Source organism: Gracilinanus agilis, chromosome 3 (assembly GCF_016433145.1).
Source record: "Gracilinanus agilis isolate LMUSP501 chromosome 3, AgileGrace, whole genome shotgun sequence".
Classification (NCBI taxonomy): domain Eukaryota; kingdom Metazoa; phylum Chordata; class Mammalia; order Didelphimorphia; family Didelphidae; genus Gracilinanus; species Gracilinanus agilis.
The window spans coordinates 71,605,537-71,622,302 of NC_058132.1; the positions used below are offsets into that span (position 1 = coordinate 71,605,537).

Sequence of the window (16,766 nt, forward strand, 5' to 3'; positions counted from 1 at the left end):
ATATACATTTGACCTAAAGACGAATTGAAATGAAACCAGAAGTTCATTAAATTTAGAAAGGTAGGGACCACAAACGACCTATATCCACAGACTATACTTAGTTGTTGTATTTTACACGTGTTTTACCCCTAATTTCCCAAATGTTTACCATTGTGTTTTTTTAAACCAGACTTGTAATCTCCTTTTGTAAGGAGTTCCTGGTGAGGAATTTCCTTCTACCAATTAAGGTTGAGACTTTCTCTGTAAATTAGTTTTAAAAGAGTAGCCTGGAGCAAAGTGACTTTCCAATGGTCATACAGCAGGTACAGTGTTAGAGGCGGGTCTTGAACCCAGGGCTTCCTGACTCCAAGGCCAGTTCTCTACCCACTATGCCATGCTGCCTCCCAGCTTTCCTAACTTAGTGTTCAAAAGAGACACAAGTTATATACCCTTGTGTTTTCTTTCTACAAACAAGGTTTGGTCATACAATGTTTGTAAAGAATATGGGGCTCTATCTCCCCATGTCTGTGCTCAACAGTAGAAGCTACCCTGCTTAGGGTCAGTTTAGATGACAGGCATATTTGGCTTACATACTTAGAAAATGACCAAGACAACTTAATCCTTGGCTTTGCTACATATCAAGCCATCATAAATATCAGTTGAAACCTCTTCTCTTGTGTTTCTGCTGCAAATGCTCTTCATTTGCCACTAGTGGATTATTCTCATTATTTAATATCACCAGGAAGCTTTGTTTTTTCCTTCTCTGAATTGCACTAGAAACTTCCATCTGTTGGTCATTATGATGAGTTATTGGACAACTCAAACCTACTCTTAAAAGAAGCATTCCTAAAACCCCATTCTATAGTAATAGGATGACTGAATGGGGATCCACTTTTCTGGGCTCCAAAACTGGGAGATGGGCCAAAGTAAAAAGAAAATCAATATACACCACGCCCCCTTCTTCTAAGTGAGTGGTAAATTACTATTACAAGATTAAAGATTTTAGTTGCCTACAAATAGAGCTAAAGGGTTATAACTAAAAGCGTGAGGTCACTTGGGCCTAACCATTGAAAGCCAAAATTTCTGTGTTCATCTTGGGCTTCCATCCCCTATTACTCCTAAAATTTGGGATATAGAAAGAATTGAATCAGCCACTTAACATTACTGAATTTTTTTAAAAATCAGACACGATAAGATTCAGTACAACTGAATATTATGACAACAAAATGGAATTGGAGCTCAAACAATTGTCATCTAAACTGTCCCTCCAACTTTTAACCCTTCATATACAGCCAACTCTACATTACCTGAAGCTATGGAAGATGCCAAGCCCTTATTTTGATCAACAGTCTCAACCTTTTCACCAAAGCCACTGTCAAGAAGGTAAAACAGACCTGCCTTTCTGTATTTGTGTATTACTCTGAAAAGGCTAATGACTGGTGAAATAAGGACTAAAGGGCAAGAGACGGGGAGTAAAAAAAAAATTTAAAAAAAAATTAAAAAAAATCAGATAACCAAGAGCAGGCTGTATTCAAATAAACAAGACTTCTTCCAAGTCTATAAAATTAGATTTGTTCTAAAACAAGTCAAACCCTCAGTAGTTTTTAAAGTCAACTCTTTACTGTGGCCATGGACAGGAACAATGATATGGATCAAAAGCTATTGACATTTGGTTTTGGAATATGTATTTGTACTTACATTTAGTCATGGACACACCTGATGCTTTGAGAATTCATTTCCTATCATTCTGTGAAGATACTTCTGAAGGTGTTGGAAATTGACCTTACCTCCCCATCCTGCCCATACTCCATGCCCCATCCTTCCCAATACCACACCTAAACACAAAGATCCCTTTTCTTATTACTACAAAGCAGCAACCTAAACAAAATTCTCTATACTCCCTTCCTAAACCTATTAGTCCTTTTTTTGACTCAGATTCTCTGGGGTTGGGAAGGAGAAAATAGATAAATTATCAAATGTTTCGGGTTTTGCTAAGTTATAGGCTATGAACACAAGATTAAGATCAATTTAAGCAAAGGGGGTGATATAAAGATGAACAATAAAGACTGTTGGGCTCTAAGCTGCAAAATCCAGAGTAATTCCATTACCTGTGTGTGCACATGCAAAACACATCTAGTCTTTCAAGGTTTATACATGTGGCTGGAGCCCTTAGGAAAAGCCTTAGGAAGCCTCAAGTCAAACAGCAAACTACAACTATAGCATTATGCTTTTAGTTTGAGATGCTTGCTCTACACCAAAGCTATTTCTAAAATCATCTATCTAAAAATGTTACTTGAGTAAAAGTTCAGCAAACTATATCTACCCTGAATGCAATTTTTCTTTCTTAAATAGGACTACCTAATCTGAAAAGTTATTAGACTATTATCCACCTCACCATTCCTTTTCAACTTTACTTACCTTCAGGTGATAAAAATGTCTTAATTTTCTAAGTCGCACACTCAACAATTACATAGCCTTATATGCACGGACTCTACAGAAAGCTTTTAAAAAGGTTGTTGCTGTACCTAACTCAACATTAACACAAGTCCTTAAGAAGACAATGTGTCTAACCATTAAAACATCCATTTTTATGTGAACTGAATCTATCTCGGGTTTCAAACACTAAAAAACACACTTGAATCTAGAATATTGCCCTATTTCTTCCAAATCTATAGTGTTCCCCCATCTTCATTTTGCCCTAGAAAAGGTCTCTTACCACAGAGATTGTTCTAATGGTATTTTGAATGAAAGATGAATGAATGAGAAAGCATTTATTAAGCATTTACTATGTGCCAAGCACTGTGCTAAGCGCTGGGGATACAAATACAAAAGCAAAGACAAGGCATGCTTCAAAATACCCATGTATTTATACCAAATACATTACTACAACTTCAGAAAACAAAGAAGCAGGAATCAGTTTGGAGGTTATTTACCAATCCGGGATTTCAGGTTATAGCACTTCAGTCAGAAGTGTAGGTGTCTGCACAAGCACTCACCTGGTGTACAAATACATCTTCCTTGGTGTCATTCCTATAAGACAAAATCAAGTTTGAAGAGTCAGAAATGTGTTGAGATGAGGAAATCTGGATTTTGGAGCCACTTACAACTTCTATTTCAATGGAGAAGCATATCCTCCATTATCAGGAATCTAGCCTTAAAGGCACTAGGATCCATCAGTTTTAAGTCTAGGCAATAAATTAAGAGTTCAAACATGCTTGAGCCAACTCCTCTAAAAAAATCCCAGCCAAGTGAGAGATGGTAAAATCCACTAGGAGGGATTAGATCTAAGAAACTCATTAGCTACATTATAGGATATGCTGTTGGCTAACCCAGCTATAGTTCTTCATTGTATATGCCTGGCTTTCTCTTGAATTTTTCTTTCCTTGATCAAGTCACCCAAAGGTCCCAAGACATAAAAATGATAGGGGTTACAGGACCTAAGCTTAACTGATGTGATGCACATATGAACTGAATCTTTTTGCATGAGTGTACAAAAATATTTCACTGTGATTTAACATATCATATGGCAAAAGGTATCCCCCCCCAAATAAAAACTTTTTGATAGGACTAGTAACTGATCAGATTTATCTGAAGACAAAATAACGTAAAGCCTCTGAGTAAAAGAAAACACAACCTAAACATCACAAAGGTTGAAAATTACACAAAGAATCACTGACTTTTTCTTTTTTAAGTGGGAAGGGATAAAAGTGTAAGTTATTGCCTTAAGTCATGGAAGAAAACAAAACTAGAATGGGAAACCTTTGGCTTGCAGAGATAATTCAGGACATTAGGCTAAGACAGTCCTGAAAAATTAGCTCCATGGTACTTTCCACCAGCTCAGTTCTTCAAAGAATGAAAACATTTATTACACACTGTACCAAGTGAGACTGTTCCTGATCTCTAAGAGATTACATTCTTAAGGGGGGGGGAGAAACTATGCATATGGGGTGGTGGCGTTTGGGATCCACTAGAGCAGGGGTCGGCAACGTATGGCTCTTTTGAGGGCCAGATATGGCTCTTTCTGCAGGAGCCATAAAGTCAATTTTTTTTTCAGGTGGGGTTACAGAAGTGTGCACTGTGAGCACTGTACGGCTCTCACGAAATTGCATTTTAAAAAATGTGGTGTTTATGGCTCTCACGGCCAAAAAGGTTGCTGACCCCTGTACTAGATATACACAAATGATGATTTGATTTGAATCTCATCACCACTGGTGAAGCATTCATTTGAAGAGTAGATATGGATCACCTATGCTGAATTATAAACACATTATGGTATCTTTACAAGTACACAAAATAAGCCTTAATGCCATTTTTAAGGAGGAAAGAAATGTAAGCTAAAGAAACCTTTTCAACACTCTTGCTGACTGGTATAGAACCAAATTCTCTTAATGCCCTTTCTAAACAGATCACACCATTGTGCCTTTTTAATATAAGCATGCTACTTAAATTGTTCCAACATAGCAAACATAGCAAAAGCTATGTCAAGTTGGATGACCACTCAGGTCAGACATGTTTGAGTGAGCTCCCAGTATTCTTACTGGCTCTTAAGGCATGGCTATGCCTTCTCTAAATTAGAGGACTTGCTCAGGGTTATACAACTACCAGTATTTACCAGAGTAGGGGAATCTGAATACAGGTCACATTGACTGCAAGGCCAGCTCTCTTATCTATTACATTACCCTGTTTTAATGTGGCGGTGTGGATTCTTTTGAGAATATGAATTGAACTATCTTGAATGCTAAAAGCTTTCCTCTCTAATATTCTATGTTTTAAAACAAACAAAACATGAAAATTTCTTATGGCATCATTGAAATAGCAGGGTTTAAAACAAATACTGGGCTAAAGGAAGAAGACCTTAGTCTAGCTTTGCTGCTAATTTACTGAGTTTGGTCGCAACACTTACTACACACTAAGAGCCTTATCTTTCTCATTCACAGAATGAGTATTACCAATTTTTTTTACTAGACTGGAAAGTGCTCCATTTCAACCTATATAATCAATAACTAAAATCAGAAACACTGCTTTCATAAAAGTTTAGTATACAAACTTTTTTTTTGTTATTTATTACAGAATTCATTGACTAGATATCATATGTAGTAGGGATTCTTAGTCTTTTCTGTATTATGGATGCCCCCCTTTGGCAGTCTGTATTATGGGAACCCTTTTAAAGAAGGTCTTAAAATGCATAAAATAAAATGCATGGGAATATAAAGGACATAAATTATATTGAAATATTCAAAGGTTTTTTAAAAATTGAGTTCATAGATCCCAGGCTAAGAACCCAATATCTACAGGAACAAAAGAGAATACAAAGATTACTTTTATTATGGCCATCAAGATTAAAGATAAGCAGAAAGAAACTACACACAGAAAGATGATTTAGGTTTTTTTCTTTCTTAGCAGGAATTTTAATAAGCTTGATAACAGTTCTTTTTAGCTACCTGAACCCAATTTTCTCCCCTCTTTATGCCTTTCTCTTCTTGTTAATTTTGGTAGAAGCCTTTCTCCTCCCAAACACCAAAATGACTTTTAACAAAGGATAAATGTCAAGAACAAATTCCTTTAAAATTAAAGGCTATTGTGCATTTAGCAGGTATTCAACTGGGCATATATTCTAGTGAAATTAAGAACAGCAAAGGCAGAAATGAAATGAGAAAAACATTCAATATAACCAGTGACAGGAAATACTTTAGTACAAAAGTAAGGTTAAGGAACAATGTGTGGGACACATAGGGACAAAGGAGAGAAAAATACTCTGTCAAGATTTGTGCACAACATATGCTGGCAAGACACCGATACACATGAACATTTCAATTATTAGCCTTCATTACTATCTAAAGAGCTCATATTACCTATGAGGAAGTATTCCCAGAAAAGAAGACATCTACTACTAGGAAGTTGATAGTAAAACCCAACAACTTCTGAGTTTAAAAGGGACTTTGACAGTGTCTGGCAGTAGAATAGACAAATTCTGTGTAGTTCCAAGGACCAAATAAGGAGTGATAGCTGTTGTAAGTTACAGGGAAGACAGAGTATGCCTAAGCATAATTAATAATATTCCAACAATTGAGCCTGTTCCAAAATGGAATAGACTGCCTTCTCATCACAGGAGGTGTCTAAGCAAAGTTGGACAAGATCATCTGGTCAATGGATACTGTCAGAGATCTTTTTATTTTGTGTCTAATAGAAAGTTGGAACAGGTCTACAGAGTAACTAACTCTCTTGGGCTCCCCACTCTGGTTTAATGCTTTGTACACATGGCTATCTGCAAAGGAATAAAACAACAGGTACTCTCAAATATTTTCCCCAATAGTTACAATTTGTAGGTCGGAGATGAAGTCGTCTTAAATAGGGTAGCTTTGAAAGAAATAAAGGAGGCTTACTGGAAGATTTTTAACCCTCTTGTGGCTTTGAAGAGTATAGTGCCCTGTAAGGATGAACAAGGCAATTGGGATCATTATTAAGCAGTTTTTTTCAGCTACTTTGGAGCAATAGGAGCAGACTTTTTATGTCCTATTGCCATGTACATGGAAGTGTATCAGTTACTCTAGATAAAAGTGTAATGATGAAAATTAAAGAGGATTGACTACTCTTAAGTGCTCTTTAACATATAAGCTGAGAAATATAAGCACAAGGTAATACTTGTATCCATCATTCTCTTCTCTCCAAGTTTCAGTCTAATTCATCTTTCAAAGAGCTTCCTTTTAACAGTTCTAGAGCCCAGGACAACTTTCATTACCATCAACAACTGTCTGCATCAAAACATCTTGGTACCTAATTGTAACTGTTCCACCTATTTGTTTCATCTCCCCATCAAAAATGTTTCCGTCAATGGCACTAATTTCATTCACCATGTCCTTCTAAAAAAAGATTCATCATCCTTCCTTCTCTATCCTCCCCCCTCCCTACCAACACTATCCCAAGTCCAGCATCTCCATATTTTCCCCTCTGGATTACTGACTACAACAATCTTCTAATTCGACCAATTTAAAATGTCTCCTCTATTCCTATAAATTGTCTTCTGAACTAATCTACTTTGATCTTATCTTTTCTCTAGTCAAAAAAAATGTCCAGCCTTTCTTATAAAGTTGGAATTAGCTTGGACTTTTAACTCAAGGCTGCCTCCCTCCCACTGCTTGTCCCTAGATTGCTATTCCATCTCTTCTATCTCATTACCCAATTACAACTCTAGATTCAAGCAAACCTGTCTAATCACGACTCACAAATGCATCCTGTCCCTTTTAAGCTCAGCAACAATCTAAACTGTTCAGGAAATCCCTACCACCACAGAATATTCCCCTTTAAAGCCTTAAAAACCTCCTCACTGTGAAGGTTTAACATAAACCCAACAATTGCTGATTAGGCCAGCTAGAAAACTTCTTCCTCCTTCAATCACTAAACAGCACCTTTTTAAAAAATCACCTACTTGGTTGGACAACAAAGGGAAATTAATCAGGAATTAAAATTTGTATGCAAATAACATAAATTAGTGTCTATGTATAGGAGTTGATTATATGCTTATTGTAAAGGATAAAAACTATTTTTAAAATGTAAAAGGCTTTTTTAACTTGGTCGAAATCCAACTGAGAGGTTGGGATAATTTTGTGTCAGTAAAAGTCTTTAAGAATAAGTAGGGGCAGCTAGATGGTACAGTAGATAGAGAACCAGACCTGGAATTAAGAGGACCCGGGTTCAAGATGCTTCCTAGCTGTGTGATCCTAGGCAAAAGTCACTTAATTCCATTTGCCTAGCCCTTGTTGTTTTTCTGTCTTAGAATGGATACTAAGACAGAAGACAAGGGTTTAAAAATACTAAAACAAAAAAACCCAGGCAAACAACCGATCAGTGATTCCCAAAGTGGGCACTACCACCCCCTGGTGGGGGCTACAGCGTTTTGGGTGAGGGGGGTGATGGCTACAGGTGCATTTATCATTGCTATTAAAATTTAAAAAAAAATTTAATTTCCAGGGAGTTAAGTACTATTTTTTCTGGAAAGGGGGTGGTAGGTCAAAAAAGTTTGGGAACCACTGATCTATATGGATGCTAAAATCCACAAGATCTCTAAATCATTGTCCATTATGAAAGAAAAAAAAAGGTGAGGGGTGGGTTAGGTTATAGAATAGGGGAAGTGATGTACTTTGCCACTCACAATTTTGCTGTAATTATTCATTTTCTTTCCTAAAGATGATTTAATAAACATTAATACATCTTAATAGATCATTCTATAGTTACCAAGATTTATAACTTCTTTCCTTATTCAAACAGTTAAATAAAGCTTAACCTGCTTAAACACTTAATCATATTTCCTATTTACTAGCACATGTTTTAATATACCTACATTTCAAGTGAACTATATGAATTACTTCATTTTTAAAGACTTCAAGAGTTTAATTTTTTTAAATTAAGTCACCATTTTATTTTAACAAAGACTCTTCCCAAAGTACATGCCCTCAAAACAAAGCAAAACTGCCCAAAAGAATGTTGAGAAAAGCATACCACCATAAATTTGTTTTTATGTCACCAATTTTTACAACAGCCTCACTTTAAGTTTACCATTTTCAAGTCAAAATTGAATACCTGTGCCATCATTTCACATAATTTCCTACCTTCTTTGTAAACCTGAAGAGTGACATCTAAATGATTTTTTTTTTAAACCCTTGTACTTCGGTGTATTGTCTCATAGGTGGAAGATTGGTAAGGGTGGGCAATGGGGGTCAAGTGACTTGCTCAGGGTCACACAGCTGGGAAGTGGCTGAGGCCGGGGTTTGAACCTAGGACCTCCCGTCTCTAGGCCTGACTCTCACTCTACTGAGCTACCCAGCTGCCCCTTAAATGATTTTTTAAAGAAACACCCTTATCTTCCATCTTGGAATCAATAATGGTTCCAAGTCAGAAGAGCAGTAAGGGCCAGGCAACTGGGGCTAAATGACTTGCCCAGGGCCACATAAATAAGAAGTAACTGAGGCCACATTTGAACCCAAGATCTCCTCTCCTGACTTCAGGTCTGGAGTTCAATCCATTGAGCTACCTTGCTATGATTTCTAAATGAATATTTTGTTTGAGGAAAAAGGTACAAAGCCAGATGAGAGCAACTTGCCCAAGTACCTGAAATAGTTGTGATTTTTGTTCCATTAGTTCTGTTGACTGTCGAACTTTTTCAAGCCACAAGATTTGTAGAAGGGAATGTTTTGTGCAACTCTGGCATTTATGCTATCAGTAGTAGGAAAAAGTTGTCACCATACTGTTTAATCCAATGTGTCAAGCAATGCTTTCTCAATCCTAATGGAAGGAAATAGTGCTCTAGGCAGTTAAGATTCCAGAAACTCCTCCATTCACAACCAGAAAGCCCTGGAAAACACTCCTTTTTCAAGGTGTTCTTGACTCTGATACCTAGACTTTAATTTTATTAGCTCTCAGTTTCTTTCCCAAGGGATAGTGGTAGTAACATTAGCCCCATTTCTTACTTTCCCAAGTTAAGATAAACTGGACTGGAAATACATAGTCGTGACTGCCACTAATAATGTCATGTGCTTCAACTGGAGCTATTTACTCATAAGCTGAAGGGGTTTGGGCCAAAACCCCAGAATAAAAAGATCTCAATTCTGACTTAAAGCAAACAAACAAACCAAATAACCTTTACCTTCTGCCTTAGAATCAATACTGTGTATTGGATCCAAGGGAGAAGAGTGGTGGTAAGGGCTAGGCAATGGGGGTCAAGTGACTTTCAAGGGTCACACAGCTAGGAAAGTGCCTGAGCCCACATTTGAACCTCTCATCTCTAGGCCTGGCTTTGAACGGACACAATCTGATTCAACTTCTATAATCTTCTTTAGTTGTCAACCAATTATAGAATATATCTATTCAAAACTCAGCTGGATTGGACAAACCAGGCCTAGGGTCCTAAACAAGTCACAGGAACAGATCTATAGAAAAAACTCATTGTTAGGATTGGAAACCATATTTTATTTAAAAAGAAAAACAAAAACTTCATCATAACAACCTTTGAAAGCAATTAGCTGTTAGATGTACCAAAACTTAAGAGTTCCTAAAACCCCACCTCCATGGAGCCACAGATTAACCACAAGTATCTGGACCCCCTAAATCTCTATGCTCTAACTTCATGACCATTCTTGCACAAATACAAGTCTACTTCCATGGATATCTGAGAATGTTGCATATTTACCTAATGACTTAAAATACACTTATTGAAAGAAATCATATGAATGTTTCTAATATGAATAACCACTTTCACAATATTGTTGTGAGGAACTGCAGTACACTGAATTGCAGGAACAATTTAACCTGCTGAAAGTAACCTGATTTTTTAAACATTTATAAAAATGTGAAGATCTAATCTGCATTTGGGATATAGTTGCCTTCCCCAGAAAGACTTGGTCTCAGTAAAAAAGCAAGATGGCCACCTAGGCAGCATAGTAGATACAGCCTGGAGTGAGGACACCCAAGTTCAAAGGTAACCTCAGCTATGTGCAGGTTACTTAAGCTGTTAGCCTCAGTTTACTCATCCATAAAACAAGAATAGCACCTACCTGGCAAGGTTGTTGAAGGTCAAATGAGATAATAGGAGAATGCTTAGCACAGTATTATCTAAAGGATACCCATTATTTTTACTCATCTTGCCTTCCCTTCCTGTTATTTACTTCACTGCTCAACAATCACAAATAGGGTTCAGAAGTACATATTGTTTCTTACTTCTGCTCTAGCCAGGTAGTCCACATAGTACCCCCTCTTTATTACTTGGATTAATTGCTAGATTCATTTGAAGGATTAGTTTATTCAGCAGTTGCAGCAATAGATGGGGAGTAAAAGGATCCTCAGAAAAAACTGATCAACTTGGAATACCACCATCCTGCTTCGCTGGGAATGTTGACCGTAAAATTGATCATTCCTATAATTAAGATAGTTTATAGATATGTAACTTCATATGGGAGGAACTGTATGAAAAACCCATGCTCATTTTCACAGGGCTCTCTAGGACCAAATGAATTAATTTATGTGAAAATATTTTGTGACCTAAAATTCCCCGACTTCTCATATTTATAGAGGATTTACAAGTGAGGAGACTGAGGCTCAGTCCAAAGTTCTTTTTACTACACCATACAATTTTCTCCAAGAATGTCAGTTCAATGAGAAAACTGTAATTGTTTTTCATAGGATAATGTGTAATTCATAGGGACAGATGGTGTCAGTGATACTGTTCCAGGCAACATCAATAATATTCCCATGGGGAAAAAATATTTGATCCACAAATAAGGACCATTACTGCTTAAGCTTAGTTGAAAGTATGCCCAAAGTATGTCAAATGCCAATAAATCATGTCCAAATTGGTGCTGCCCTCTAGCAATCTATGAATCTACAACAGGGCCATTTATTTGGTCACTTTTTGATGGGAGACAGAATTTCAATCCAGATTTGACTCAAGTCCAGTCTATCTTCTATTATGCCACATTGCCTCTGCTGAGTCTTAAGTTTACTATTACTAATAAAATGCAAAGTTAAGAGTGTGCTACTTAAAAATTCTACACTCTGGTATTCTGAATTACTTGGCAACTTTTAATTAATAAGTTTTACGAATATTCTGTCTGAAAACAAAATGCAATTCCAAATGAGAAAGGAGCTGCATTAATATCTTGCATCCCATTAGATCACTGTCAATTCAAAGGTTGAAGCAGAAGGGCATGAGGAAGCTGGTGATGATGGGACTTGGGAGTCAGGACATTTACCAACTGTACCTCGGATCCCATTTCCCCATTTGTAAAATGAGCAAAAAAATGAGTTTTATGCCCCACCTCACCAAAGTTGGGAGGCTCAAATGAAATAATCTATGTAAAGCACCTGACTTATTATCATCACCATCACATAGGCTGGGCTTTAGAGAGCAAATTTTCTATGTAAACAATGTTTTTCAATATTGGTTGTAGTTAAAAAGATTTACTTTTCTTTCCCCTACCAAAACTCTAAGCTCCTTGAAAGCATGGAGGGTTCCTTTTCATCTGTGGAGTCATAGTGCATTAGCATACTCTCGTGCTTAAAACATTAAGTGTCCTCCAGCTTTATAGAAACATTAACTTGATACATAAACATCTTGCTTGCTTATTACCAATAGTCTTAAGGTTCTTGAGTATCACTGATTGGGAAAGACACAATTCCCACTTTAGAGGAGGAGCGAAGAGAGGCAGCTGGGTAGCTCAGTGGATTGAGAGCCAGGACTAGAAACAGGAGGTCCTACGTTCAAATCTGGCCTCGGACACTTTCCATTTGTGTGGCCCTGGGCAAGTCACTTAACCCCCCATTGCCTAGCCCTTACCACTCTTCTGCCTTGCAGCCAATATACAGTATTGACTCCAAGACAGAAGATAAGGGTAAAAAATAAAAAAGAGAGGGGGAATAGGAGCTAAGATCTAGAGAAAAGAAACTTACTAGGAATCCTGAACTCAATTGCCAGCAGAGTTTTCTTAATAAATACCATTTTTATGGCCTTAAGATTTAAAAGATACTTTATTCACAAATCTATGAGGCAAGCCATGTAAGTAATAGTTACAGCTGAAGAACCTAAGCCTTAGGGATAGTAAACAACTTTCCTAAGTCATAAATATGACCAAGTCTGAACTTCCCAGTCCAGATTCAGTGTTCTTTCCACCATGCCATTTGTCTCCCTCTCTAAGTTAGTTTGGATGAACTTGTGCAGTTCAGAACTAATCAATTTCTAAAAACAAAAGATGCACACCATAATTTGGACAGACTTTCCAAGTTAACAGCTTGATTACAGTAGTTGAACAAAACCAAACCACAAACTAATGGGGGGAAAAGACTAAAAAATGAAGGCAGGGGGCAGCTGGGTAGCTCAGTGGATTGAGAGCCAGGCCTAGAGACAGGAGGTCCTAGGTTCAAATCCAGCCTCAGACACTTCCCAGCTGTGTGACCCTGGGCAAGTCACTTGACCCCCATTGCCTACCCTTGCCACTCTTCCACCTATAAGTCAATGCACAGAAGTTAAGGGTTTAAAATAAAAAATAAAATAAAATAAAAAATTATATATAAAAAAAAATGAAGGCAGAGGTCCAACTAATCCAAATAAGGAATCTAGAAGCAGTTTATGTTTGGTTGTTTAATGCAATGAAATAATTTCCTGCCTTTCCATTTATCTAGTCTAGAATCCGCTGGGTAGTAGAGAATAGAAGATAATTGAGTCAGAAATTGACTGCAGGCTAAGGAAGTGATTTTCAAAAGTAAGGTTTCAAAGTTGGTCTCATTTGTTTTAATTAGAAAAAAGTGTATTCTTATTTCTAGGATGAACTAATATTTTACTCATGACAAAAGTTTTCTTGTAACAGGCAAATTAACAGATAAGTTAAGTGCCACAGGTTTGGTTCCATAGGAGCAGTTTTAAAAGTACAAAAACAAAAATCACCAGACCTCCTCCCCCAACTCCCTCAAAAAAAAAAAAATCCTAGGGTAGGAATAAATGCAAAGAATCCTCTAATTGTTTTAGTCATCAAGTAGCTGTGGGAAAGATAAGGAGAGAAAAAAAAAACCCAACATATAAAGATAAGCCAGGGTGCATCACTGGCACATTTTGAGGAGCCTTGTTCCCAACAATGGAAAAAAAAAAAAGCACCAGAAACATTAGATCCTCCAACCACTGATAAAAGTGTAACCATTGATAAGTAGTGCATCTCTCTAGCAAAAAGCTTTAAGAGGGTATGCAAGGAATATGATCAGGGCAAAACAGGAAGAATCTAATATCACCAGGGAAGACTTGTAGATTCAGGAGAAGCCCCTAAAACTTAAAATTTCCAGTTTAGGTCATACTGCTCTTTGGATGCAATTGCATTGGGAAATGTTATAACCCAAATAACAAAACATCTGCAAAATTGAAACCTCAATAAGTGAAATGTCAAAATGTCCTGGGAAGGCCTAAGGAAGTTAACACTAAAAACACAAACTTAACCAGAATGTCTATTTGTATTTGGTAGCACAGTGGCACAGTGGATAGAATACTAGGCCAGGAGCCAGCAAGACTGGAGTAAAATTCAGCCTTTAGAGACACTGTGACCTTGGACAAGTCACTTAGCTATTTGTCTCAGTTTCCTCATCTGTAAAATGAACTGAAAAAGGAAATGACAAATCAATTAGTTCCAAAAGAAGAATGTTACAAATGGACCTAGTCAAACTATTAATTATTATATCAGTGGAGTTTGGTTACAAGGCAGTGAAGCTACTGTGCCCCAAAGCAATGCTAAACAGGTATTATCTGTAGTTATATATTCTAGCTTTCCGAGCTAAATTTAGGGAGTTAAAGCTAAATTAGAAAGACAAATAAAATTCCAAAAAAAATCCTTCAGAACAAAAAACTTTTGTGTTAAGTTACCTATAGTTTGTGGTTAACTGAACTGTTCATTTTCTAACCTATCTCATAGTTGATATTTTTCTCACTGGAATTTGTCAAATTTTTTCTCAGGCAGGGATTATACTATATACCTTGCAGATTATGTGTGCCAAGTTCTTTTGCCTACATCCTTGCTACCAAGACATGAGGAAGAGAAGCACTAATTTGCCTATCAGTCTGTCATACAGATTTACCTGACCTATCATCAACCACTTAAAATTAAGCTAAGACTCCATTCAGTTTCATGGCAGCTACCTCAAAAAATTTTTTTTAGTAGAAATCTAGAAAAGATACTGTCAGTTAACTGAATGAGAACCAATTCATGAAGGGAGAGGACAGGATTTAAGGCTGGAAGGAATCTGTGAAATAAAATGCAACACAAAGAAATCAGGGCTTAGAAGAGATTGGCTCCCACATCACACTGCTACAAAGAGATGGCATTTGAATCCAATCTCTTTCCCTACATTCCTGCCTCCATCAGATATCCTTGAGGAGAAATAATGAAAACAGCTAATATCTATATAGCACTATGTGTCAGACAATACATAGGTGCTTTAGAATTCTCAGTTGATCCCTTAAAAGGATCTGCTATTTTGCAAATGAGGAAAACTGGCCAATAGAGTTTAAATGACTTGCCCAGGGTCCCACAGCTAGTGAGGATATCTTAGCTGGCCCACCCCAAAAGCATCTGTGTATCAAGTGGACAGTACATTCATTTCCCTAGCCCAAAATGTTATTGCTCCACTCCAATTGCAAATATCTAAAAAAGCCCTACTAATGTTGAAGATTTAATAATAATGAAAAGACTAACTTGCAGTTTGGAAAGAATTGGACATTTTGCCTTAGCAATTTTACACTGCTGCTTACTCTAGACAAAGAAATGGGACAAGAGCACTAACATACACTGCTGGTACAGGGTAAACAAATGTAACCTCGAAAACCTAAATGAAAATTTAAAAGCAAATTAATATTTGAGTTAAGTTTCACTAGTCATGCTCTGAATTGCACCAAGACTATCCAGACAGTAGAATCCTGGTAAAATTCACAATTTATCCCACTTGTCCCTCAATGGTTAACTAGATGCAATTTTAATTTAACATCCATACATCATCTTCACTAGGGTTATTATTTTTAAAAGATGCACCATGGGTACACATTTACTTAAAGCAAAATGTGAGGGGTTCCTTGGGGAAGCTTTCAGGAAGTTAAAACATTTCAATTGGTTAGCACTTCTATTTTGCAGATTTTTGTTTTATTATGAAGTGTAATAATAATAAGCCTTTTCTTTTGCAAACCAGTCTCCTTAAACGAAGACTCATTTAACTGCTATCTATTTGCCACTCCTAACTGCAAAACACCCTAACACTGTTATTGTCAGTGTTAAGATTAGAATTTAGTTACAAAACCTTGGAAGAAAAGATCTATTTCATTATCTTCACTGCTAGGTGCATGCTATTGCAGTCAGCTGCTCTGTCGGTCACCCTTCAAGAGAAAATCTCACTCCAAAATGACTATTTTAACAAATGTGAAATCAGCTTCCAAGGCCGGATAAGGCGTGGAAAGCATGGGCCAGGCTGCATGCAAGGGGGCAGGGCCAGGCTGCTCTAGCTCATTCTCTCACCTGTTGATGAAACCATAGCCGTTTCTTACATTGAACCATTTTACTGTTCCCAAAACCTTCGTTGCTGGGAGGAGAAAAAAAAAAAAAAAGGAATCCGAGATTACAAAAATATATTTCCTAAACCCGGCCGAAGCTTCGCGCCCCCCTCTCCCTTCGCCCACCCTCCCTTCCTCCAGCTTCGGAGTGCCCGGGAGGAGAACACCGCCCGCCGGGGCCCGGGGGCAAGGCGGCGGCCGCGGTGTGGGAGAGAAGAGGGAGGCGCCCGGGCGGCCGTCGGGAAGGCCGCAGGATTTGGAGCACGTGAGGGGAAAGCGCGCGGCTGCGGCCCCCGCCCGGCCTGCGGAGGCAGGCGGCGGGAGGGGCGGGCACCGCGCCCTCAATCTCCACGCGGAAGGGAGGGGGTGCGTGCAGGAAGGGGAGGGGACCCACACAACGGCGCTCGCACGCTCGCCCGTGGGGCGCGTGGCCGCCCAGGATGGCCCGAGGCCGGGAAACCGTTACACATGCGACTAGCACCGCGCGAGGAGAGAGATCCCCGGGGGGCGGCGGGTGGGCGCGCGGCAGCGGCGGCGCGCGGGGGTCCATAGGGGGCGCGGGAGACGGCGCGCGGGCCCGCCGCCCTGGGCACGAGGACACTCGGCCGGCGCGCGCAGGGGGGAGGGAGGGTAAGGGGAGGAGAGGGCGGCGGCAGCGCGCGGAATCCATGCCGCGCGCCGCACCCCCCTCGGCTAACGGTCCCCCCGCCTTCCCCCGGACCCT

General features: G+C 38.6%; 1 protein-coding gene across 1 annotated transcript in view; it reads right to left on the reverse strand.

Moving 5' to 3' along the window:
- YBX1 (Y-box binding protein 1) overlaps positions 1-16,766 on the reverse strand; it is a 34,535-nt gene that overhangs the window by 12,765 nt on the left and 5,004 nt on the right. Inside the window, exons 2-4 of the mRNA XM_044668756.1 lie at positions 16,509-16,764; positions 16,008-16,344; positions 2,976-3,009 (exon numbers count right to left, since the gene is read on the reverse strand). Coding sequence (XP_044524691.1) covers positions 2,976-3,009; positions 16,008-16,344; positions 16,509-16,764 — 627 coding nt within the window. The remainder of the gene's footprint in view (positions 1-2,975; positions 3,010-16,007; positions 16,345-16,508; positions 16,765-16,766) is intronic.